This window comes from Chroicocephalus ridibundus, chromosome 3, assembly GCF_963924245.1.
Source record: "Chroicocephalus ridibundus chromosome 3, bChrRid1.1, whole genome shotgun sequence".
Lineage (NCBI taxonomy): Eukaryota > Metazoa > Chordata > Aves > Charadriiformes > Laridae > Chroicocephalus > Chroicocephalus ridibundus.
The window spans coordinates 78,296,740-78,323,167 of NC_086286.1; the positions used below are offsets into that span (position 1 = coordinate 78,296,740).

Below are 26,428 nucleotides of genomic sequence, written 5' to 3' on the forward strand. Positions count from 1 at the left end.
CAATATATACAAAACCACATCCAGCTCCCAGGATGATGATCGCGTCACCAGCAGACACAGGGAAAGTCCCAGACTGGAGTCAGCGATGGACAGGAGCTGAATTCCGGAACTAGAGTCAGGAATGCTCGGATCGGGATCAAAGGCAGACGAACAGACAGGGTCCTCCTCAGACGTCGGCCATTGAAGGAAAAACGGGCCAGAGCAGCCTTGCCCCTTTGATCCCTCAGCTTTTATACTGAGCGTGATGCAGATGGGATGGAATACCCCGTTGGTCAGTTTTGGGTCACCTGTCCCGTCTGCTCCTCCCTGCAGGTGGGACCCCTCTACGCTTCTCCGCTTCCGACCCTCGGACGGGGCAAACAGCGAAGCGAGCTGACCTTGGTTGTTATAGCAATAAGTATGAGCAAGAGCCTCTGTGCATACCGTTCCTTGGTACAATCAGGTCTTATCACTCTGGGAGTGAACAGTTTCTGAACAATATGCTGTTAATTTCAGACTTCAGTCAGTTAGAAGAGGCCCAGCTAAAAAGTAAAATTACAAATCAGAAAATTGGTTCTATTTTACCTCAAACCAGGACACTCACTTAGTAACAAACCAACTCTTCTCTCTCTGCATTCCTGTCTAATACACAGGCTTGGATACTGCTCGGGTGTTTGTTGCAGGTAAGTAGGATACAGCCATGGAGTGCTCACAGGCATCTGGTTATTACTGTTGCCTCATAATGTTCCCTGTGGAGATGAGCTGACTTGTACAGGAGTAAGAAAAAAACAGCACCAAGGGGTGATTCTTGTGAAGAGTCTTCCACAGTCTCATTGCCAGTGATAAGAATGAAAAGTGTTTTTGACTGAGGTGCTCATGAACATAGCGAAAGAACCAGGGATAAATGGGCAATCTCTCAGTAAATATTTTCACGAAGCTTTTCAGTAGGAATGTCAGTACTGCTGGTTATCTTCCTCATATTGAGAGAATTCCCCCAGCAGTAAGTAAACAACATGGGAAAACAGCAAAATGAGGAACAGTTTAACCTCTTTGCTGAAATGGTAACTTTCCATGGACACTGATGCTTGACTTGATCTTTGAACTGGTCAAAGAAGTGATCCCTGTCATTCATAAGACGAAAAACAAGTCAGCACTGCTGTGTTCACAGAAGTCGTTTCTGCTTATCGTTACTGCTCTATCCAAAAGAGTGCACAAACCAAAGGGAACGCTAAGGTAAAGAGAAACACTCCTTAAGCACTGCTGGAGCTGGGTTGGTGGTGTGCTGGGTTGCCACTGCCGGTCACTGTTCAGAAACAGCTCCAAGTCCAATCAGGGCTGTGTTTGTTCTATGCCAGAAGGCTGGCACCCTCTTCCTGAGTATCCAAATCACGACTCGCGCTCAGCCAAAGGATACAATAGCCACTCTCACAGAGTCTGACAGGAGTGTTCTCAAAACACAAATAGCTGAATGTTGCACTTGGAATACCATTTAGCCAATTATTCGTTAGTTCAAAATGACACACTTTGCACAATACACAGAATAACGTATACACAAACATCCAGGGGCTCTTTAGCTATTGGGATGATATGCAGAGCTTCTTGTCTGTCCTTGTGCTTTTTCCCACCGTTCACGAGACAGCACCAACATCTGTAGCAAAAAACTTGTATCTTGAAGGCCTTAATACAGAATGGCTAATCTTCAGTTAATTAGGGCTCTGAGAGTTAGAGCAAAGAGGCTCTATATTGTGCTGTTCATTTCAGGGAAGAGTAGAGGTAAGAAAGACAATGGCAGCACTAAGGAGTTGAAATTGTTTCCCCTTAGAGATGCCTGCATGGATAAACAAACACTTGTGGTGGGAACTCACACATCTAGATTACATAGAAAGGACAAACAAAGCTTTTTGTTCATTGTAAAATATGGTGTACCTTATTTATGGGCACTTTCGCAAAACTCACTGTATTCGCCCTTCCAAAACGCTTTAGCCCACGGAAGAGCAAGAGTTTCTCAATGAAATTACTGAGTTGGTATCCCAAACCAGCTTGCATTTCCTGAGTCTAAGACACACTGGGAATTCCCTGAAGCATTCAGCCCTGCACAAACATCCATCACAGAAAATTTCAATCCAAATCATTCAAATGTGGCAGAGTTATAAGCAATGAGAAGTGGAATCTTAAGAGGAGAAACAGCAGGTAATTTTAATCTTAGCTGGCACTGCGACTTCTGTTTATATTTGTAGGAGGAGAGATTTCCATATCTGAAAGGCTCCTCTCTACAGCTATTGCAGATATCCTTAAATGACTTAAAACGGTATACATTTGACAATCAATACACCAAACCCATCAAGAGTTTCATTTCTAAAGAAGCAAGCTTTCTTCATTCAGCTGCCTTCGCCTCTGTCGTATTCAATACCCTGTTTTCATATCTTCTCAAAACATTCAGAAAAGTCCAGCTATACTATAATTTTGGCAAAATTCTTCCTTCTTCCTTTCACCATTAAAGGAAAAAATGCTAAAAATTATGCATCTTACAAAGGTCAGAGATTACGTATGTATAATATATCATGTCTTTAGTTTTACTACTAAAGAACACAGCTAGACTGGGAGGTGAGAACAGCTGGTGGTGTGTTGTGCACGCTGCTGCTGGCTGTGCAGATGCCCTTTGGGTGGCTGCTGCATTTAAATGGCTACCGAGAAAAGGCATGTGCTTGGAAGATCCATTGCAAATGCTGCTCGACGGGGCTGGAGGGGCGCGGTCTGCAAACACTGTCCTGCTGAGCCTGTTCAGGGACGAAGGCTCAGGCTGGCAAATATTAGCCAAAATGTCCTGCCGATGGCAAATGCTCTGGAGGCCGACAAACCCTGGTATACATTTTCATCCTAGTGATCCTGCAGACAGGTTTGTATTTGACAAACTTGTGGTTTTCTGCTGAAAAAAAGGTTAAATCTGAACACACCTGCCTGGCTGTGCTCATCAGGCATTTGCGGTTTAGCAGGAACCTGCTCTTTATCGACCTGCGATGACTGAAATGACCAGGTCCACGGACACGCCGTCTTTGTGCCACCCTGACTGCCAGCACGATTGCTCAGGCACTACGGCAATCTTAAGGCAGCTTCAGAAACATACAGAACATAATTAATTATTTGCAGGGGGAGGGAAAAAGACAACGCATTCCCTGCGGGACAGCGGGGCCCCTTGAGCCTCCTCTGGGGAAATCGACAAGGGAAAAAAAGTTCTCGGCCGGCGGTGAAGGGCACGGCCCCGGCCGGGCTCTCCCGGGAGAGGTGCCAGCGCTGGAGGCGGCCTTTGCCCCGGCACAAACAGCTCCTTCATTAGCGGAGGGACGCGGAGCCGGGGGAAGGGGAGCCGCCGGCGGCCCCTGCGCGTCCCCCGGTAACGCGCTGCGGCTTCTCCCGCTCCGCTTCCCGGGAGGGCGGCTCTTCCAGGCGGGACCGGGGGCCTTCTCCTCACCAGGTATTGCCTTCTCTCCCCCGCTTCCCTTGCCGGTTGGCTTGGTTTTATTTGGACCGTACTTCCACTCGAAGAGGGAAACGTTAGACGCCGGAGCCCTTTAGCTGCCGAGGGCCGGGAGAGGCGCCCGGGGACCTGTCGCTGCCCCGGGGACTTTCCAGCGGGCACGAACCAGCACCTTAAGCCCGGGCAGGGAGGGGTTTCGGCGACGCAGAGAGGCGGCCAGGCGGTGGCTGTGGCGTGAGGGGTGAGCCGCAGGGTTGGGCCGAGGGTGTGGGGTCCCTGCTGCCCCGCGGGCTGCTAAACCTCGGCTTCTCCCTGCTTCCCCCCTCTCCCCGCACGGGAGAGGGAAACGGGCTCAACAGCCCTCGCCCTGCGGGAACGGGCAGCGCAGACCTCTCTGGGTTTGGAGAAAGGCAAGAGCATCGCCTGGCGTGTAGGTGCTGCTGGTGGAGGTTGCTGTTGTTGGTAGCTTATAGGGTGGGTATAACCAAGCATCCTTTAGGAGGTATTTCCCGTGCGTGCATATGCAAACAGGTCTCTAAAAGAGGAGCTGAGGCCTCCCTGGTAGCCTCAGGGTCTCCTGTGAGGATGGCTTAGAAATACCCGCTCTCTGGCAGTGGTGCTGTATGTGCAGAAAGGCTGAGGGGATCCCAAGGACCCTCCAGAATCCCTTGTTCGGTGAAGACAGAGGATCCTCACCTTTGTCCTGTGGCAGGTCCTGAATGTACATCTCACAGAGCAGCCCAAATGACAGAAATGGGACCAGGCCGCTGTCAAAAGGCCAAAATCAGGCCCCCCTCCTCAGCAAACCCCCAGGAATGGATTGAGCTTCATGACCATCTGTATCTACCTCTAGCAAAAGAGTCTGGCAAAACCCCTCTCTGGCATCAGGCAAAGGGAAGCAACACCGAGGGCGCTTGTAAATTGGGGGAGTGAATAAATAAAAGAGGGATCTGCAAAAAAAGGAAGGGAGAAAATTCTCCATGTCAGGCACAGACTGAGATGATGGGCACAGCCACCCTGGTGGACGAGGATCCCCTCAGGCAGTTCAGAAAGGCTGGAACCTTTGCTCCCCGGTACCGCAGGCTTCAGGCGATCCAAAAAAATGTTTCAGCACTTCGCTATGGGGAGTTAGTTCCAAAAAAACCCCACAGGACTTCAAATGTGACAGCTTTGGGTTTTCTTTAGTTACTTCCTCTTGAGCCATTTTCTGGTCAACAGAACAGTCGGGCTTTTTCAAGTGTTCGTCTGGGTGTGTAAATTCATTTAGTTTGGTAGGTCCGCTGGGTTGCGACACAGGCTAAGAGCAGCCAGCCTGCCAGGGAGGCGTGACATGGAGTTGGGCCACAGGGGGAAAAGGGTACAGCGAGGGGCTGTGCCTGTAACGCAGAGATGCCAAAGTGAAATAGCATTCGTGCAGCTATTCCAGCTGAGGGATGCCGGTTTCCCTGGGTCCGCCACAGCCTGAGGGGCAGCCTGGAGGCACTGCGGGCCAAGAGGCTACAGCTGGAGCTGACAGCGCACGTTCCTCTGTGTGTGTGTGCGTGTATGTGTGCTGTTGACCAGTGTATTTATCCACATCGATCACGTTATCCACTGCTAGAACGAGGTTAAGGCTGAAGGTTAGTGGCACTCAGTGGAGATAACACAGCTACGTGAGGCAAGAAAGAATAAGGACCGCCTGGCATCACATGAGGCTGATATTGTCTCCTCAGCTGCAGGAGTTGGAAGATTGAGTCACGTCACAAAACGTTGCAAAATTGTAAAAAATATTGTGGCCTGGGAGGAGCAGGAGGGTGGCAGGGGCACAAAGCCCACGTCAGGCAGCCAGTGTCCTCTTTGCTGGAGAATTGCAACTTCAGGTGGCTCTGTCTGGCTTCCGTCCCATTCTTCTGGCACTAAGAAAGGCCAGAGAGCTAAACGGCACCTGACACCCTTCCCCTCCTCCCCTCCTACAGTTACTGCAACTGATTTGCTTTTTAAATGCTGATTTTTGCAAAACCCTCCACACAAGCCAGTCTGAGGAGGTGAGAAGTGTGTCACCCCCCACACAACCCCTGCTGGCATTAAGCTGGCCTGCCACATCGCTAAAAATAGTGTTTCCCCTCCTGTGCCCTCCCATCAAGGTGTAGGGCTCCCTGCTGGGGCGGGCTGCGCTGCCAGGGCAGAGCCCCGGGTGATGGTCCTGCTCCCAGCCGGGTCGGTGGCTCTGCAAAGCCCGAGCTGCGCTTGCTCATGCCAACACGTGCAGCCTCTGCTTTGCACACGGTTAATTTTTGGCTCATGAGCACATTCAGCCTTGACGTACTCCGGGATTACAGCAGTAAGTGCTAGAAAAATGGCGTGTATGGATGGGTGCCCGTCATGGCCTTCTGAGCCATTCCCACAGGCTCCAGCGCTGCCGTCAGCTCCTTCCCACCCTTGCGACGTTGGGATCAGTTGATATCAAACTGGCTTGTCTGCAAAAATCCCATCCGAATTGGGAAGATTTGTGAAATCTGAGCCTCCGCCAAACCACAGCTCCCCTTTCTTCCCCAGCGGCGGGGAGGTCAGTCAGGAAACTCAATCTCCATCGCGGTCCACGGGCTTCAGTGAACGAGAGCGGTGAGGGGCAGCTGAGAGCACGTCTCCGGCAGATGCGTAATGTACTTGGCGCGTATGTTCCAGCAGGACTATGGTGGTCCGTGGACTGCCGGGAGCCTCGCTGGGCGTGCTGACAGCCACACGCCATTTCCACAGCTGCCAGTGCTGAGCGAGAAGGTTTGTTAATAAAAACAGGTTTAGAGACCTTTCTCAGAACCAATTTTCATGACAAGGGTAATTTCAGCATTATTAAAACTCCCCTAATTTCTTGTTACTTTTTTTTTTTTCTCGTTTTTTTTGTGTTTGTGGGTGGCAGTGGTGCAGGCCAGCGGTTCTGGTTCAGGGTTCATCTGTGCCCTCTTCCCCTGCTGTGTGGGCACTTCTATAGTGGGCTTGCGAAAGGAGATGTAGTAATTAACAGGGAGAAAGGTAAGCACCTCCCTGAGAGGACAAAGAGAGGTTGTAACAACCCTTGGCTGTGACGCAGAAGGAATGCAGTGATGGGCGACGGTGCCTGCTCCTCTCTCCCTTCCTACATAGTAGGGGCATCAAATTTTAAGTAGTAAAACCTCAGGGGTAAGTGAGAAGCTGTGTGAAGGGTTGCGAGCAAAGATGTCTTAAATAAACCTGACCCATCATACTCCCACACAGTCCGTCTTGCCTAAACTTACATCAAAGACGCCAAAAGCCACAGGAAGATGGGAAATCAGCCCATCCTTGTAACTGCAGGCACTGCATTCCAGAAGAGGTTCTCGGAATGCAATTAGCGAGGCTGGATTTCTACAATCAAGGAAGACCGAGTCCTGTAGGAGAAAGAAAGACCATAAGGGAGCAAGACCAAGGGTCTATATCACTCAGCATCCCCTCCAAGAGTCAATATTGGTAGATATTCCAGGAAAACATAAAAGTCATAGGCAAAGGAGATTCTCCCCCAACATCCCTGCTCAGCTTTTGGCAGTAACCCCTCGCAGGAGTGCCCGAGCCAGCAGGTGCGCCCCAGCTCCCCTGTTTCAAAGCTGCTGAAGGGCTTATCACCTCTGAGATTTCCCAGTCTCTTTTTGGGCCCATTTAGTTCCTGGCTTCGGGGAGTTTGCACAGTGCACTGAGTTGGAAGGTTCAGTTCTGCTTCGTGCCTCTGCCAGTGTGAAACCTGTTCGCTGGCCGTGGATGGGCACAGAGGCTGGCACATCGCTGGGACGGGCAGCCAGGTGAGTATCAACCAGGAGCTGTGCGCCACTCACCAGGGCAGATGCCAAGCTCCAAAACTTGTCCAGGACAAGGGAAAATAGAGATGCTGCACCTCCTGGAGTAGCAAACAGCAGCTGAAGATGCTGAGGAGTGGAGTGGAGCTGCTCCAGGACATAAAGCAGGTTATAAAGCGAGGCAGAGAGAGGAAAATACACAGGCTCTTGGGGCAGCGAGGTTGGCTGGCTTGTGGGGACCACCATGTGCTGCCAGGAGAGTGTGGCAGCCTCGGATGCTCACAAATCTGTCCAAGGCAGTGGGTCACGCTGGCAGGTACGGGGGTCAAGGGTGGGTTGAAGACCTCGGGTCACTAGGGGCACAAAATCCCCAAGTGTACAGGTAGCTTCTCTTCCCACACTTTTCCCACCAAGGCATCAAGGCCCAAACAATTTTTGGATGTGGGAGTGTAAACAGCCAGGCCGTACCTTGTGAAACTATGCATTTGTGTTTAATAGCTAAAATTCACGTTTTCTAGGGCAGAACTAGTCAGGTAACCCAGTCCTCAGGGTCAGAGGAGGAGCCCTGCACCGCAGGGGAACGAAGATGTGCATGTTAAGAAAAACATCTTCCACAGTGCGCTGGACCCTTTACGTAACCAATTTGCCTCCTGTGTGATTTGCTTCTGCCGCCCAGGCAGTGACGGACCTCCTTGCTGGAGATCCTGATGTTCAAACTACCTTTTTGCTCATGGTGCCCCAGAGCTCCAGCTTTTGCCCCTGACACGATGGAAAACTTGACGGGTGCCTCACTCCCTCGGGTTTTATTGAAAAAGCCTTGCCCCAGATTGCCGCGGCCCGAACACCAGTGCTGTACGTGCAGATCGCTCTCTTGCCCTTTGCTCTTGTGCCGAGGATGGGGTACTGGCTGTTGAAGTACTTCCCAAAAACTTGTTGTCATACCTGAGGATGGTGATTTTTTTAATCCCCCCCTCAGTCTTGGGTGGGTGCAGCAGTTAGTCTTCAATTACCTGCCCCAGGGGGGTTATGTTACATCTTGTGTGGGTATTTCATAGCCTGACGAGGATGTCTGGCAGGGATATAGGTGACATGGGGTATGTTATTTCCAAATGCAGGTAGGGACCTCTCTGGCTCTGCATCCTGGAGATGGCAGCACCCAAGGTGGCGGTGGTTGGCGCCGGAGTCGTCGGCCTGTCCACAGCACTGTGCATCGCGGAGACTTGCCCCAGCTGCTCCGTGACTGTCCTTTCAGACCAGTTCAGCCCCAACACAACGAGCGATGTCGCAGCCGGGATGCTCATCCCTCACACCTACCCAGGTGCGTGCAGCCCGGCGTGGCATTGCCTGTGGCACTGCGTGCGGCTGCGTGCCCGGGTGTGCGGCGATGCACAGAGCTTCAGGGAGAAAGGTGCTACAACCTGTGCTCCCCGTCTGTCCTGTCTCCTCAACACCGGCTTGTGCGCTTCTCTTCTTTGCATTATTCCTCTCTGCACATTTGGTTTTGTTTACATGCAGGCACACCGATCCACGTGCAGAAGCAGTGGTTCAAAGAGACCTTCACTTACCTTTTTGCCATCAGCAACTCAGCCGAGGCATCAGAGGCTGGCATTCACCTCGTCTCTGGGTAAGAACAGCCCCCCAGGGCAGCCTTTGGTACATCTGTGCTGTGTGCTGGACCAGGCAGAGAGGTTTTCCTTGCTGGAGGTCAGGCGTATTCCCTGCATGGAGTAGCTCTTATGACCATATTCCCAAGAAACTGCATCGCAGATGCTCAGATACTATGTATTTTCAAGCAAAATTCATGCACAGGTGTACACAGAGAAACCACTCTAGACTGGCCAGCAACAAATATCTTCTCATAACTGATGTTTTCCATCCTGTCATCTACCAGTTGCTTGCAGCAGGGGTGGTCTCCATAGGGATGGGACTGCAGGACCTTCCAGCTTCAGCAACTAGGTATAGGGATGCAATTGGCGTGTTTATGCTGCCTGTTATGTACACAGAAATTTGCCTCTTGGGCGCTTTGAGGCTGGGCACTCCGTAGCTTTATGGGTACCCAAAAAAATATGCCCAGGTGTGCAAGTGGCCCTACATGAAGGTCCAGCCAGGGTGGCCGCGGCCGTGGTGGGGACACTGTGTGAGGGGGCTTTGTTCTTCCGCAGCTGGAAGAACTCTCTCCAGTTTATTTAGCCCGTGTGCCACCCTCAAGCTGGGCTATGAGAGCCCCCTGCCCGTTTGCCAAGGCGGGTGTTGCAGCAGCAGGCAGCAATGTTTCCCCACTGCTGTTAACCTTGCAGAGCTGCACTGATGAGTGGGAACAGGTTCCTGAGTTCCTGGGTTTGTGCTAGGGTTGCCGTGACACATAACATGGCAGAGCAATAGCGGCTAAGTTTTGCGTTTTTTTTGTCTGTGTCCTTTTAGGTGGCAGGTCTTTAAAAACACTCCCAAGGAAGAGTTACCTTTCTGGTCAGACGTCGTCCTGGGTTTTCGATCAATGTCCGAAGCAGAACTCCAAAAGTTTCCGCAGCACCAATTTGGTCAGGCCTTTACGACCCTGAAATGTGACTGTCCGCCCTACCTGCTGTGGCTGGAGAAAAGGTTGGTTTCGCTGCAGGCTGGGCACGCAGAGAGAAACCCAGGCAGAGGGAGCTGGGGGGCAGCTGGGGACTCCTTGGGAGCCTTAGGGTTGAGCAAAACTGTAAAAGGGCTGTTTCTCACTGGGGAAAATGCAGCAAGCTTTTCCTTGGGGAGAAGCATGGGTAATAAATACCCCATCTTTCCAAAATGCGAAAGGCCCCACCTGTGCAATGTTCACTTTCTACCACTGTGGCTGTACAGTGGGGCTCAGAGCGGGAGCACCTCTGGGCACAGGACCGACAGAGTCACAGGGGCCACGCTTGGCCAGCCAGACCTTGAAAGTATGTCGGGAACCTGCCATGTCCTAAGAAAACTCATTTGCCAAACTTCCCAAATGCATCCCTCTGTTCTTGAAGATCAACCCAACCCCTGGGAGAAAATGCATGTCTGGGCAGATGTCTTATTTGTGAATACTTTGCACTTAAGAATTAGCTGGATTGATTCATCTCAAATTTGGTCATTTCTTAATCCAGTCAGGTGAAAAAAGGTCAAATAGCATCATCTTCTAACAAAAATTTTGGAAATGTTTGCCTGCACGAGATGGGTGAAGCACTCACTACGAGGAGTTGTCGCTTCAGAATTCACGCCTGGATTGACATGAAAGTTAGAAAATTGGGCAGTTTCCAATTTTTTCCCAAAATATATGGATTTCAGAGAATTGTAGGAGAGTTGGGATGCAGAGCTGAAAAGGTTCTGACGCCTGGGGTGTGCATTTAATCCGCTTAAGTACCCTTAAAATGAGCAACTAGCTGTCTCTGCTTGAGAGAAAGGGGCAGGCTGCAAGCTGATTTGAGGTTAAGTGAAGAGACGTGTACCGACACTGTGGTACAAATTGCCAGCTCAGCCAGCTGCTCGGATGCCTTTCATCTCACTGCAAAACGTGAAAAACCGTGTCCTGTGGCTGGGATTACTCCAGTGGCACCAGTGCTGCTTGAGGTCTGTGCCGCCTCCTCGGTACACACGCACTGTCATGTTTCATCCCTTAACAGAATCGGAAACCTCCGCTGAAGCACAACCAAGTTGTTCAACACATTTAGTATCCGCCATGTGACACCTGCTGTCTCCTTATTCCTGCTGTAGCTTTCTTATTTCTCAAAGGATGCAGTCTAGTAAGACGATCAGGCTCCTTTACTTTCTCTTCTCTCTGGTGATGAGAAATGAGAGCATATTAAATGTGTAACTAATTCTCAAACCCCTAGCGACCTGAGCAGTATTTATAGACCATTCTCTTGGCAATCCACAAGGAAAATTGTTTCTGTGCCCACCTTGCTGGTCCAAAAATGGACTTCAGGAATTTTTTCCTGCTTGCTTGCCTGAATTCAGGAGATTTCAGCAGTTTTTTTATTGGTGTATTTTTTATGCCATGGTGGCAGAGTCCCAATTACAACACTTACGAGCTCTCCCAGCAAGTTGTCCCAGACAGAGCTGCTGCATGAGACCTCCCTGGTTCTTCAGAGCCAGCCTCAGCGTCCTGCTGCCCCCAAACCCCAGCCCCCAGAGCACCAGCTGTGCCCTGGATCCCCGGCTCACTGCCTTTGTGGGAAACCGCTGCCTTTATAGGGAGGTTGATCACTTTGCCAGATCACAGCTGCCAGGGCATTGCGGCGGGCAGGACTTCCCACTTAGTGCATCATCATCGCAGATCTGTTCCCGACTTGCTCGTGCTAAAATCCCCAGCAACTTATTCATGCTAAAACCACCCCAGCACCTGGATCCAGCTGCCAGCATGAGGTGACTCCACCTCATGCCAAGCCGGAATACTGTGTCCAGCTCTGGAACCCTCAGCACAAGAAGGACATGGACCTTTTGGAGCAGGTCCAGAGGAGGGCCACAAAGATGACCCAAGGGCTGGAGCAGTTCTCCTATGAAGACAGGCTGAGAGAGCTGGGGTTGTTCAGACTGGAGAAGAGAAGGCTCCACGGAGACCTTATAGTGGCCTTCCAGTACCTGAAGGGGGCCTACAGGAAGGATGGTGAGGGGCTGTTTGCAAGGGCATGTAGCGATAGGACAAGGGGCAATGGTTTTAAACTAGAGCACGGCAGGTTTACATTAGGCATTAAGGAAGAAGTTCTTTACTGTGAGGGTGGTGAGGCACTGGAACAGGTTGCCCAGAGAGGTGGTGGAAGCCCCATCCCTGGAGACATTCAAGGCCAGGCTGGATGAGGCTCTGAGCAACCTGATCTAGTTGAAGATGTCCCTGCTTACTGCAGGGGGGTTGGACTAGATGACCTTTAAAGGTTCCTTCCAACCCAACACGTTCTATGATTCTATGATTCTCCACAGGAAAGGCTATCAAGCATCAGGCAAGTTCAGGGTGGAATTTGGCTTGAAATTGAGCTCAAAGATGAACCTCAAGAAGGGGTGAATTTGGCTGAAGGGCAGACATGGATGTATAGTGTTCTGAGCTGTCCTGGGTGTCTCCTGGCTGCTGCTCTAGAAGGGTGTGGGTCTCCCATGACACATCTGCCCAGCCTTTGGCAACATCCTGGGTACCTCAGGGCTTCGCACATGGCACTGGATGACAAAGTGGCTCCTGGTATCGCGGGGGTGAGTTGAGAATGAATGTGACGGTGTGTAATAAGCACAATAAAAGGGGTGTAGAACGATAGTGATGTCACTAGCAGAAGTACATTGGTGAATAAATCTGACATTTTTAAGCGTGCTTGAACTGTTAAAGCTTGGTACAGTTATAGAAATGAATCAATGAGACCATGAGGACCTTCCTGTCTGTCTAGGGTCTTATGCCAGACTCTTCTCTAATATTGATCAACTTGCTGTGTCTTTTCCAGCCCAAACAAGCTAAAAAATAGATTTGATGAGACCAAATCAGACAAATCACAAACAGAAACCCCATGGCATTTTCGTTGCTTTTTGTGCCATCTGTTGTTTGGTTTTGAGTGGTAGGTTAAAGGCAATCTATCTCATTTACTTAACGTGCATAACAATTACATGAGGGTTTAGTGGTTTCTTTTCTGCCTCACTTCTGGAGTCTTTTTGCAGGTTGAAAGCAACTGGCATCCAGATTTCCACCAGAAAAGTTGCAGACCTGTGGGAGCTGCACAGCGAATATAACATCGTTGTCAACTGCGCGGGCATTGGAGCCCAGCAGCTGGTGGGGGATGAGAAGCTCTTCCCCGTCAGGGGACAAGTACTCAAGGTTCATGCTCCTTGGGTGAAAAACTTCATCCGTGATGGGGATGGCTTAACTTACATCTACCCAGGGATACATAGGGTAACCCTAGGGGGAACCAGGGAAAAGGAGAACTGGAGTCTCTCCCCCGATCCTGGCACTACCAAAGACATCTTTGACAGGTGCTGCTCCCTTGAGCCCTCGCTGCGGGGAGCTCAGGATATCAAGGTGAAGGTGGGCCTGAGGCCATCCAGGCAGAGCGTGAGACTGGAGAGAGAGGTCTTGAGCCAAGGAGGAGTTAAGCTCCCAGTGGTCCACAACTATGGGCATGGGGCAGGTGGCTTTTCAGTCCACAGGGGCACAGCCAAAGAGGCTGCTCGCTTGGTGGGAGAATGCGTTGCAGCCCTACAAGGCTCCTCATCGAGGGCCAGACTTTGAATCCCAGAGGTTTCTTTTCCATTCACGACAGCCTAGTGTTGCATCTCCTAGTAGTAGCTTTGGGCTTTTATTCCATTACTGGATAGAAGGAACCTAAGACAACAGCTTGTGCCATTGCAGATGGTTGGTAGCAGCTCACCTGGCTTCCAGCTGCCACCTTGGAAAGGCATGATGGGTTGATCCAAGTATTAGTCCGGCTGTCCTTCTCCTCCATCTAGCATTGTTTCTGCCCTGGGCAGTTCTCCTAGCCTCATATTAAGGAGAAGGCAAGATATGTAAATATTCTTCACATAACAGGGATCAGATTGCTGCAGTATAATATCAATAACATCAATTTACCATTTCTTCATCTGCATCTAAAGGGTATCGCATGCACTAGATTCAGTAAAAGCTAGTTCTCTCCTTTGTTACCAAATCTCATCTAGTATTACCCTTGCTCCTGACATATGACTAACAAACTTTACCATTTTCCATGTGATTTACAAGGAAAAGAAAACCCCACACAGTGCTGCATTACAGTGCTCCAGGTCAGCTCTTACAGAAAGCAATGTCAGGTCACTGTCATGCACAGTGATCAGGCAAGCGTGATTTTAAGAGCAGGTCTGTGACACTGATCACTGCATATTACACCACAGGGAACTTAACATAAAGTTTCTTTGAGAGGAGGTTGCCCCGTATGAGCTACAGACTTGTGCGTCTTTCCTCACACTTGTTTGCAAATGTCTTTTTTTCTCTGAGCCCCTCAGATTTTGTTGTCAGACACAGATGATTTCCCTCCCTCCCCGGCAATGGCAGCATTGACACGGCCTCTGTTCTACGGTAGAGGATTTTTCAGGACGGGCTGAGGGGTGTAAGGATCTCTTCTTTACTTCGCATCAGCACTGGCTGCTTTCCTTGCAACAGCTGATACAAATAAATGGGTGACAAACCAACAAGGATCTTAACACCAGCTTCACTTTCATAAGGGAGAGAAAAGCCATTTAAGACTAGATAAGCACTCTAAAGACAAATTTGTCTGTACGTAGATGTGAGCGAGCCCCCCTGCCATAAGGAAACTGAGCCACCAATGTCAGCTGAGCAACCAGCTGACCCTCACTCCATGGCGGAGGCTGAGCTGGACTTTACACTCCCCTCAGTAATTCAAGCCCTTTGATGCAGCTGAAGATAGTCACTCCCCAAAACTGGAGCTTACTGTCAAAGTGCAGGTCTGACCGTTAGTGATTAATGCTCTCATCAGATTCTAAATGGCTCATTCAAGAGTGATAGCATCCACTTTTGACTATTTTTGACTATTTGTCCTCGCAAAACAAATCAAAATCCTTCAAGAATTCACACGATTAAAATGAACCGACAAATAAAGTTCTAATAACAGGATCAAGATCACTTCTGTAGTGTTTTCTTTCATAAACAAGGGGTTTGCCTTTCATTCGGGATAGCCTGACAGAGCCAAGAAAGGCCATATGCAGACCTGGCTGCCAACTCCTGCTGTTCTCAGGGGGGATGAGGACAGTTATCTTTCCCAAGGGACAGCTGTCGAAGGAAACGTCATCAAATTAAATTATAGGTCAATTAGTGCCTGGGATCGGCCTAAGATAGCCCTGCCTTCAGCAGTCTTGCCGCCTTCTCCTCAGCTCTGCAGGCTTATTTTGCACTCCCCCTCCCATCATTTGTCCTTTCAAGAATGTACAAGAGGGCAGAGCGGCTGCTTTTGGCAGCAGTGTTGGCGTAGGACTTGTCAAAATGCAGCTTTGTCCTCAGCTAACAGGGAACAGAAAAAATACATGAAAAAATCATGAGAATGGGTTATTTTTTCTTTATTTTAATCTTAAAAAGTAACAAACAGTGCATCTTATCCAAGAAACTCTGCTAATACTAATGGGGTGCTCATAGCCCCATGAGAAACCAAAGGTCTGGTTGTGCACTTCTGCTCTCCAGGATAGGGGGGTTTCTTCTAATTTACTTCTAAAAGTTGTCTGTTTGATAAAACTGGGGAAATGGGTTCATCTGCAAGGCCTATCAGTCTGGCACCCTAGCTCCGGCCATGGTTAGAAGTGGAGAAGGTCACTTCTAGCATACCCTGGCCAATTCGCCTGAGGGGTAGCTTAGTGTTTTATAGGTCTCAGATGATTTATCTTCCACACATTTGTCTGATTGCTTCTGAGGCCACGTACAGCAATTTCGTAGTCCCTGACATCTTGTGACAAGGGGTTCCATAACAGGAGATGCTTCTTTGCCCAGGTGCAGAGCTCCTTGCCTTCATGTTTGTCTTGAATGTGGATGGTGCCCCTTTTATGCATTTTATGAGAAGTGGTGACTAGTTATTCTCCATGACCCTTCTTGAATTTACAGAGCTGTACCACTCTCCCTCTCGGACTCTTCTTTCCCACCTTGAAGAATCTTGGTTTACATAGCTGCTACCTACATAAAGTCATCCCATCTCTTTGGTCTTACTTGTTGCCCATCTTTATGACTTCCTCATTCTACCGTACCCTTTTTGAGATGGAGGGTCCAGACCTGCACACGGTACTCATGGTAGAGGCTGAATCCTGTATTTAATGAATGACATCTCACTTCCCTTCATAATAACTTCTAATATCCAATAGTATTATAGTCACTAATAAGTTTTTAACTGCCATTTGAATAAAAATACCTAACTCCAAGATATTTGTCCTGAACAGTACTAGGTGGTTCAGAGGCCATTGCTGAGACTGGGTAGTGAGGGGTCTTCTTCCAGGGTGTTGAAACATTGGGAACAGGTTGCCCAGAGGGGTGGTAGATGCTCCATCCCTGGAAACATTCAAGGTCAGGTTGGACAGGCCTCTGAGCAACCTGATCTAGTTGAAGATGTCCCTGGTCATTGCAGGGGAAGTTGGATTAGATGACCTTTAAAGGTTCCTTCCAACCCAAACTAGACTATGATTCTATGATTCCCAACTCAGCCAGGTGTTTTTCTCTGATGTTATTTGTGCTGAATTTCACCTGCCATTTCATTGCCCAGGCTCAGAATATGTTTTTTTTGCAGCTCCTTACAGGCAGTTTGCATTTCATTACCTTGAATAAACTGGTATCACCAGCAGTCCAAGCCACTTCACCATTTACCGCCCGACTGATGGCTTATATGTATTAGCACTGGCCCTACTACAGATCCTTCTCAGATGTCATTGGTGACTGCTCTCCACTGTGAAAAACAGGTGATTTATACTTACCTCCTCTCTCTATCCTATGTAGAGGATGTGCATTTGCTGACTCATGAGAGGATCTTCCCTCTTATCCCACGCCAGATCAGCTTCTTTATGAATCCTTGGTGACAGACGTTATCAAAGGCTTTCCAGAAGCTGAGCAGATCAGACCGAGTGGATCGCTGTGGTCTGCAGTCTCACAGTTTCCTCTGAAGCCATAGGAGAATGGTGAAGCACAGCTTCGTAGCTCCTCCCTGCAAAGCTCTGCTGATTCTTCCCTCTTAGTCCATATCTGTCCTTGCAACTATTCTATTATCATGGCTTTTACCGTTTGCCTGCTACGGGTTTCAGGTTTAGTGGTTTGCATTTCTCTAGATCCCTCACAGCACTTAAAACAGTGTCACGTGCCATCCTCTTTTTTCTGTGGCTGTTTTAAGTAAAGGGTTATACACGAGCCCTAACAGTGCAACGATTTCCCATTAGCATTCCTTAAAAACCCACAGGCGAGTAACATCTGCTTCTCATGAATTTGTTACTACTCGTTGCATCTATTTGTACTAAACCCTCCTCTAATGGCCCTTCAATCTGAGGCAGCTTCTCTGCATTAGCCCTTTAACAAATGGCTCCGCCGTGGGAATTCCACTAAGCTTTTCTGTGCTGAACGCCGACGCGAGTTATCTGTTCGGCTCTTGTGTTAGGGCTTGTTTTCTCTCAAACTCCTCTGCCACCGTGATCGGCTGCTGCCCGCGTACCCCGGTCACCTGCAGAGCCTCCGGCAGGTTCCTTGCTCCTGCTGGGGCAGAGGAAGCTTTTTGTCTGTTAGCAAGTTATTTCCTCAAAATCTTTTTTTTAGTCTGCCTTTCTGTTTCTGCTTTTAATTTGACAGAGTTCGTGTCCTTTTCCATTTCCTCATTTGGACGGTCTATTTCAGTTCTTTCCCGTGTAATTTTTATCATGCTATTACAATGAGCCAGTAATGATCTTTCTTCTGGAAAGTCTCTGATATTTCAATACCTTTATATAAAAATGAAGCATTCTAGTCCAATAGCTCATCTTTGGACTTACAGCAAATAGAAACAAGCGTACATTCGGCCTGATTGCTCCAGCTCCTCTGCCCTGTTGAGAGGGGCTTTATTTGTCCAGATTGAGCCTTGCCATTTCCTGTTTTCTTGTGGTTATAAAGATGTCGAAATGGCACCTTTAAGGACATGCCATCATGAACCCCTCCTCCTCTCTGCCGGCTCTCTTCCCCCCAGTCTCTAGCTTGAAATGCCTTTTTAAATCTTACTCTTTCTCAGAGAGGCTTTCTTCCCTGCTAATGTCATGCCACACAAAGGCTGAGCATCCTACTCAGGAGCCTCAGCTTTTTGTTCCAGAAACTTTCGATTTGCCAAGAATATATCCTAATATTTTGGGGAATAATTGCACATCCCTCCCTTATTTTTCTCCCTAGGCACGGAAAATGTAAATATTCTGAAATATCTCCATAGATACATAGTGACGCTGCCCTGTGCCACCTCTATACCTGCCCACAAAGGGGAGTCACAACGTTTCGATGCCTGCAAGCTGGCTCGCTGACACTGCCCGCTTGGCTTTGAGGCCACTGAAGTCTGTTGAGATGAGCCCTCTCTCGCTTCAGCTGCCCAGCCTCGGGTGTCAGTCTCTGCCGGTATCTCATCAGCCACCCCGAGTTTCTGCTCCTCACCCACGAGCCGTGCCAGGAGCTGAAGCAAAGATGTGACCTGTGTTGTCTCCAGCTCCCGCCGAAGCTGAGCCAGCAGCTGAAGAATTTGCAAAACTCCATTTTGATCCTAAATCTGTCCATGCTGTTGCGTCGGCTCCATAGTCTTCATCTGGAAACGCAGAGCAAGGGCCAGGGAAACACTTGCATGCGGGAGAGGGTTAACAGTGGAAGGTCATTAAACCTCCACGACTTTCTGTGCTGATGAAAGGTGCCCTTAAAGAAAGACTTAGCTGTCACCTGTGCAAAGCATTTTTATCCCTGTGCCGTTTCTTAAGCCCATGCATGTCCGGACAGAAGGTAACCGGACCGCACTTGAGCATTTCCTTCTTATCCGCACTTTCTGATCTACATTGAATAGGCACTCCCGGCAGATGGCAACCGATCTGTCAACACTCATGGGGAACTTCAAAGGTGCAATTATGCCATAGGAAGGGAACGATTATATTTTGAGACGTTTCTATCAATCCTGACGATTGCAGACGGCAGATGGGCTGTATGATGGATTTTAGAGCTTGAGCACAAAGTAATAGTTTTCTGCAAAAGGGAATTTTGTTGATTTTCTTTGCAGAAACAAATCCATGAAGATATATTGTCTCGATATAGGCTTTTGCCTATATTTAAAACAAATTTGCCAAATTTCTGAGAAAATACAGGAAAAATTGGTGAATACCATTCATTGCAATTCTTTTCTAGTCGAGTACTATTTGAGGTAAACTTCCGTGTGATACATTCAAATTCATTTGGAATAAATGTAGCAGAGAAAATCATAGCCCAGACCGAGATTCGTGTCGTTTTCGCAACTATCTTAAATCAATGCGTATGTTGTACGAGGCTTCATTTCATCCTGCTCTATTCCCTATTTTCCACCAGAGGGAGATGTTGGATCAAGCAGTTACTGAAAGAAACCCACCCCCCCCAACCCCTCCACACACACACGCACTCCGTCTCAAAGGGCCAGTGCGGTGATGCTGAAATCAGTGGAAATGTGGGTGCCTGCCGGGCTCCCACGTACCTATAAGGCTTGGAGGGCTTGGGTGCTGCAGTAGGGGTGAAGACATAATCGTGAATCAATTAGAACCGTAAAATGTCATTGGGATGCTTAAAAAAAAATAACAAAAACAAAAACCGCAAAAAAACAAACATTGAAGAAACAGAAATGTAAAGGTAGCAGCACACCGGAAACAGCTGTTAATAAAAATGAGGGATTATAATCCTAGACAAAGCTGTTGCTATAGCAGCATGTCCCAGAGCTTTTCCCCCACTGTCTGGCTGGAAGGGAAACCACTGTCCTGGACAGCCAAGTGTCCTCAGTTCCTCGTGTTGTGGGGACTTGGGGTCCCCCAGCCCCTTGAGCTCTGCCTGGGCTAGGCATCCCCCGGGGTTCTCTGCGGGGCTGCAGCCTGGCCGGTGGGCCTGATGCCTGGCCAGGCTCCCAGGCAGCCCACACACCACTCTTGGGGGCTCAGGTATTAGAAACTATCGCTGTTTAAAGGCTGATCTGAAATGGTCTGTTTTCCTTCTGGGGATTTCCTCCCCCCTTCCCCCCCAGTCTGTTTTTCTCAATGAAGAAGTCAAAGTTACATATTTTGGAGGATGGTGGACATGAGTCAAAACTCAGCCTTAGGAGGAAAGGGAGCAGCTGGGGAGAAGATGAAGAGGATAAGAAACTTTGCTGAAAGTGAACAATTTCCTAAAACTGGTATTTCCCGGGATTCAAGGGAAAAAGATTCAAGGGAAACTTTTTCCTGTGTTTTGTTTTGCCTCTGAGACTGTCTCACACCACTGACAGCAGCTGGCACTAGGAGAGCACTGTCCCACGTTGCTTTCCTCTGTTCCTGTTCATGTCCACTACCTACCATGGGGGACAATATTTTTCTCACATTGTAAGAGGTGTGTGCCACGTGCATCATATGCTGTGCTCCTCTCACTGTCACCTCTGCTGCCTTTTTATGTAACTTCATCAAAGTCTCAGTCAACCCGTTGATATCTAAGCCTTACATTAGCCTTTACTTACATTTATGAGCCAAAGAGGGGAGGGGAGGCTTGTTTATTTTCTGTATCACTGGAGAATTAAGCAACCAAAGCCAACTGCAGGTGTTTCTGAAGCACCTGCATATGCACCTGCAGTCCACTTTTTGGCTAAAGTGAAGGTCTGGAAAACAGCCCTTCCCTCATGGAATGCACTAGAGCCACAGAGGGATCCTCGTGCTTGCTTTCCTCTTCACCAAACGAGTGCAGGGTTGAGCTTCAAGGAGATGAAGACTGTCCTGCCCACACGCCTCGCAGCCTGGTGAGACCAGCGGTCTCCAGGTCGGTGGAAGAGCTGGTCTCCTTTGAGCATGCAAGGAACTGGATTTGGGCTTCTTGCTTCCCATATCGCTCAGACAGTGGCTACAAGAAGAGCAATCCCAGTTTTAAGTGTGCTTTGTATAAAGAAGATCCTTTTGATTTTTGAAAGAAAGGGCCTGAGGCACTGAAAGTCCAGGAGAAGATTGTGAGAAACAGTGGTTAGTGACAACATAATATTTCCCTGCAACTGAGTTTTTGAAAGAGCTAGGTGATTCCGTAGCAGTTCAGTAGGATGACAGCTTGAGCACAGTCAAAGCATAAGTTAAGAGACTTTGAGACAAACACTGGCTACCCCGCTTCTGAAAATCCCTCCATAAGCCTTGGTGGGCAAGGTCCATGCCTTTTTTCCATTTGGGGAGTGTATCTGCACAGTGTCAGCACTCCAGGAATAATCACGGGGCGAATTGCCACAGAGATTTGCAGCATGATAATTGCCTCAAACAGAAGGATAAATAGCTTTTTCTGGCATTTAATGGGCCTCTTAAGTGAACGGCAATAAACTCTATGCGAACAGATGTTTTCCCTCTTTTTTCGTCCTCTTGCATCTCATCCATAATTATGCACTAAAATGTTCTTGTCTGGGTTGCTGAGAGCAATCTTGCCGCTGTTTGTCTTTGCGGTGTAAGGCTGAGCACTTCAGCACAAAGACTGAGCAAAAAGCCCTCGGTTCCTAAAGGCTCCTGTCGCTGAACATCATCTTTCCTTTGCTTTAAACCAGAGGGAGGAGTAAGGAACTAGCGGGAAAATTTGCCTCTTCCAGATGCTGCTCTGGGTTTACCACCACCGGGGTCCCTCCCTGCCTTCCCCGGTGGCCTGGGCTCCAGCCAGGAGATTCCTGTGCTCGCCTGCCTTCGGGCATTGACCCAGCTACGGCTCAGAGTAGTTGCTTCTCTTTTGCCTTGAGAGGGTGGTAAGTGCCCTCTGAGACAGTCCTGCCTGCTCTGTGCTGCCTCTGCTACGCTGACAGGACCTCGGGGAGACAGCGGGGCAGGATTTCCTCCATAACCACCAGCTTTGCCTCCAGCCTTGCCACCGGGACAGTTGCAGGCACTAGGCAGGCTCTGCAAAGAGTCTTTGCGCTTTCAGAAGCATGTGCTTTACCTCCTGACAAGAGTACAGAGAAATGACCTTGTTCCTGAAGAAATTCACTGCATCCTGGCAAAGGGATCTTCTCCTAGCAAGGGGCACGCAAGCAAGACGGGAGCTGGGGCACAGCCACAAGCATTAGCCCAGCTGAGTGTTCATCGCCTGGAGTGATGCCTGCAGGGGTGCCTGCATCTTCACAAACCCACTTCATCCTTCCCAGTGCGTCTTCAAAGAGTCTGGCTGGCCTCTGCTTTCCATGTCCACGGCTGAGGATAGTGGCAGGGGGCTTACAGGAAGGATGGGGAGGGACTCTTTATCAGGGAGTGTAGTGACAGGACACAGGGTAATGGTTTCAAACTGAAGGAGGGTAGATTTAGATTGGATATTAGGAAGAAATTCTTTACTGTGAGGGTGGTGGGGCACTGGAACAGGTTGCCCAGGGAGGTTGTGGATGCCCCATCCCTGGAAGTGTTCAAGGCCAGGCTGGATGGGGCTTTGAGCAGCTTGGTCTAGTGGGAGGTGTCCCTGCCCATGGCAGGGGGGTTGGAACTAGATGATCTTTAAGGTCCCTTCCAACCTGAACCCTTCTATGATTCTATGATTCTATGCTGTGGGAAGACACATGCCAAAAGGATGACCCCTGGGGTAACACCTAACCTATATACAAACTCTCGGCTAAGGAGGTTATTCCACTTTCAATCAATACCGACATCTCTGCATCACTGACGCTACCTGGCATTGAGGGAAAACTGCCTTGAAAGGAGCCTGCGGGAAGAGCACAGAGTTTTATCCTCACCGTCTGGTCCTGGCCAGGCTGCTCGGCTGCAGGGGAGCCGTGGCATCTTTTCTGCTGAGGACAAGACTATTTCTCTGCTCCTCATTAGGATTTTGTTTAAGACATTTAAAATACAACCAGTTGGAGGAGAGGGTTGTCTGACCACACAGTAATAATTTCGAAAAGCAACCTTTTGGTTACAGGAAAAGACAGTGACACTGAATTTAGAATCCTGCAAAGACGGGATGCTTTTCAGACGTGTGAGTGAGACCTCTATTAAAGGCGGATGCATATTATTAAATCGGCCTGGGGACTGGTCCGGGATATTTTTGCACACCTGCTATCCTGTGAAAGCTGTTTTTCGCCCACCAGGTCCGTCAAGAATGCTGACAGCCACTCCCAGCTTTGATTTTATCCTATCACCTTTAATGAGGCATAAACTGTACAGGCAGATGCCAGTTTATCAAACAGTGTTGCAAGACAGACTGTAGAAAAAGCTCACAGCACATTAATTACGGGTCTTCGTTTGTTTGTGCAACTGCTGCCTGGAACACGTTGCTGCTGTTCTCCTTAGCAGCCCCGGTGCTCTGGCTTCCATCTCTTCTGCCCTTGGAGAGCACTCTTTCCCGAGCGCCTGCAGATAAAAGTCACTCTCAGCGATCAGATCGTGACATCTGCTAGATTACTCCAGTGCCATTGCCATTCCCTGTATAAATACGTTGGCATTTGTACTGTACTATGTAAACCCATTAAAAACAGGTAATAAAAAGGCTTATATAACTTCTTAAAGCTATAATTACTACTCCAGCTGTGGTGTTTTGTAGAATTCTGGGCATTATAGATTAATCCCTTTGCCAAATTACATTTTTTAATGAAAGATATTCATCCTCGAGCTTAGAAGTGTAAAAATAACAGTAAAATTGACTGCATCCAAAAAAGAAAAAAGGGAAAAAGCAGAGCCCAGAGTAACACCAAGGTAATCTTTAAACCATACAGAAAATAGGAGTTCGCTATAGAAATTCAGGGTAATTTTTAAGCAAAGTTGGATATCTGTCTGGGATTACAGTATAGATAAGTGGAAATACAGACAACAAACTAATATCACAAAAATCTTTGTGCAATGGCACATGAACTGCATATGAGATATCACTGCTTAATTCCTGTGAACTGGGATGGCTTTTTTAGAAACTGGCGATACATGTTTCCAATTTTTATACCAGTATCTGTTCAACAAAATTGCCAGCCCTCGCTTTAAAGAGCAGGCAGAGTTTTGCTTGTTCAGAATGATTAGATAATTTAATAAAAGGCAGACCATAAAAATCACTGTTGTTCCTCTCCAGGAGTGAAATACAGCTGCTGAAGGCAATAGTCACATTTCTAGATACCACGAAGTTTAGGGTTAAATAAATAAAGGGATGGCCCAGGGACAGCAGAGAGCTGCGGAGCATCTTCTACTGAAGGGCCATCTCATTCTTCTCCTTCCTGCAGCGAATAGATGCGCACAGGTATGGTTACGTATGTGAGCGAACACAAAAAAGCGTGACTCAAAAGTAAATCGTGATCTGTAATCCCCTCTCCAGGCCATTAATTATCAGCTATCTCTTTCATCAAATTGAGAGCACACGGCTCGGCTGTGGCGTTTGAATCTCTCCGTAGCTGGAGGGAAAAGAGAGCTTCTGCCTGTGCCTGGCGCTGAGCTGCCCGACAGCAAGATCAATCTTGTGTTAAGCTGCCTAAATAGCCCACGAGCTTGAGGAGCACTAATGGGAGACGGCACGAACGTACTTTTTTGCAGTTGTTATCTTCAAACCTACCAGTGGCGAGCTGAGAAGTGGTTTTAATGATCCACGCAGCTGAGCTTTAGCCTTGACAGCTGTTCAGACACGTATTTCTCAGCAGCGGTAAGTGGGTAATAGACCAATGCGGCCAATTTACTTCTCCATTGCTAACATCTAAAAGATAACAGAAAGAGACTCTTTCTCTGAGTTTTCAGTGGGATTTAAGGCACGGGAAGGAGTATGGGCTGTACCTCCCTTGCAGAGCTGCTGGCTGCGTGCAGGCTCCAGGGAGACCTGTCACTTGGGGCATGGAGAAATACTTCCAGGATTTCCAGCTGCAGTTTTAGGGAACAGAAGTGAGACCAGGCTTGCACCGAAGCCACCACTGAGAAGTCACCCGGGGAGCTATAAATATGTCATCCCGTGTTCCTCAGGGCTATCGCAGAGCTTTGGCACGTAAATCTGCAAGGCAATAAAACAGGACGCAGGATCAGAGGCACATGCATCTTCTGTGGGGAAGGACACCCTGTGCTTCTCTTCACGCAGCTGCTTTTAAAATGACCTTGTGAAAGTTTCTACACAAAACCTCTCTGTTTTCATGTGCACGGACCAACGCCACTCCAGATTTCAAAGAATTAGCCAGGAGTGTAGGAGGGAGGAGAGGGGAAAAAAGTCGTCCTTCGCTCTGTCCTGTAGATTTTGGCAAGTGGCTCATACCAAATCCAGCGGGCTTGTTAAGCAGAGTCGAAAAGAGCATTTTTATTCATTTACTCATTTTATGGGAGGAATGTTTGACTTCCATTAACAGCCCTTGGCGAATCCAGGGAATTCCCAGTGGTGTTTTTCCTTCCCGGGGTTTAATTTTGCACCGAGATCTGGGCAGACATTTTGACTAGCCAGAAGATAAACAGAAGCCTTGACAGTGGGTGGAGGCAGAAGATGGATGGTGGTAGGCAAGATGTTTGAACTGAAAATGGCCATAATCAATGGCCATTTCATCAATATTAAATCAAAATCAAATCAAAAATATTAAACAACTGTTGCAAAGGAGAGATTTTGCTACCAACAACATCCCAGGCAAGATGCCATTTATAAGCAGCAAAGACAGCACCGAAGCAATGAACTTCCATTGATGTTAAACTTTTTCTTCCAGAGATCCAGCATGATGCTCTCACCATAGACAAATTTGTATATGCAGGAGGAATTTTACATTTTTAAAGACTTTTCCCAGAGAAATGAAGGGAGCTGTAGAAATCTTCGGCACCTACATAGAAAGCAGATACGGTAGGACCAATGTCTGGTTTGGTTGTCGGGGCATAATGCTTGCCGCTCTCAGTAGATATTGCATGCTCATATTTAGTTGCTGTTTCAGTGACTCTTTGCATTACGTGGCAGTACTTTGTGCCCTATTGGCTATATTTACCTCTAACGCTATCCCTCTTGGTTGGGAGGGGACAGGGAGGGGACACTATTTGCCGCCTGACTGAAAAGGGAGCACGTTTTGCGGAAGCTGTGAAACTTTGCAGAAGCTGTGAAACTTTGCAGAAGCTGTATTTTCCAGCAATCACCTCAAAAAGGCCCATCCTCCAGCTGAACTGGAGGCGCATTCATTACGCTACAATTTTAATTTACTTTGCTTCTTAACAGGCATTGCTCACATACAGGTGTCTCTGCAGGAGATTCCTGGGGGAAGAAATTAGTTTATAAATCCCTTGTTAAAATGGAGAGGATGCTGGAGAGGTGAGAATTTTTAAGGCACTATCTTAGTTCCCATTGATTCTCATGCTAATCCAGATAAGATTTCTCATTGTTCCTGAAATCCTTCTCTACCACTGTTCCCTTTTTCTCTATCTTTAGAAACCCTCTGTTCTTAACATTCAAAAGAGATGGGGGAGAAGGATGAGAAACTCAATCGTTTGTTAAAACACAAAAGCAAAATGAAAACACTGAGTTAAATTCATGAATTGTTCTTTACCAGGATCACTCTTAGCATGCTCACAAATTGGGGCTGGTTGGCTTTCTAAGAAAGCGAATGTCTTGTACAAGGTCGGCATTTACAGTTACAGCTCAGCAATG

At 48.3% G+C, this 26,428-nt stretch overlaps 1 protein-coding gene across 6 annotated transcripts; it reads left to right on the top strand.

Moving 5' to 3' along the window:
- Positions 1-2,633: 2,633 nt before the first annotated feature.
- Positions 2,634-22,392, top strand: DDO (D-aspartate oxidase). 6 transcript variants are annotated; one of them, XR_010070371.1, is made up of 7 exons: positions 2,634-3,451; positions 8,352-8,554; positions 8,752-8,860; positions 9,658-9,834; positions 12,874-13,030; positions 16,464-16,848; positions 18,074-22,392. XR_010070371.1 is itself a non-coding variant. In XM_063329791.1 (6 exons), the coding sequence occupies exons 2-6, from the start codon at positions 8,383-8,385 to the stop codon at positions 16,566-16,568; spliced, it is 720 nt and encodes a 239-aa protein (XP_063185861.1). In that variant the 5' UTR covers positions 2,634-3,451; positions 8,352-8,382; the 3' UTR covers positions 16,569-18,067. The 6 variants fall into 6 exon arrangements, 3 of the variants coding, with proteins under 3 accessions (XP_063185861.1, XP_063185860.1, XP_063185862.1); XR_010070370.1 differs by having other exon boundaries at positions 16,464-16,632; positions 18,074-22,391; XR_010070372.1 differs by lacking the exon at positions 18,074-22,392 and having other exon boundaries at positions 16,464-16,632; positions 16,723-18,067.
- Positions 22,393-26,428: the final 4,036 nt, after the last annotated feature.

Coding starts and splice junctions, on each gene's coding strand:
- DDO (XM_063329790.1), top strand. CDS start 8,383: ATGGCAGCACCCAAGGTGGCGGTGGTTGGCGCCGGAGTCGTCGGCCTG. Junction 8,861..9,657: donor GGCATTCACCTCGTCTCTGG/GTAAGAACAGCC, acceptor GTGTCCTTTTAG/GTGGCAGGTCTTTAAAAACA. Junction 9,835..12,873: donor CTGCTGTGGCTGGAGAAAAG/GTTGGTTTCGCT, acceptor GTCTTTTTGCAG/GTTGAAAGCAACTGGCATCC.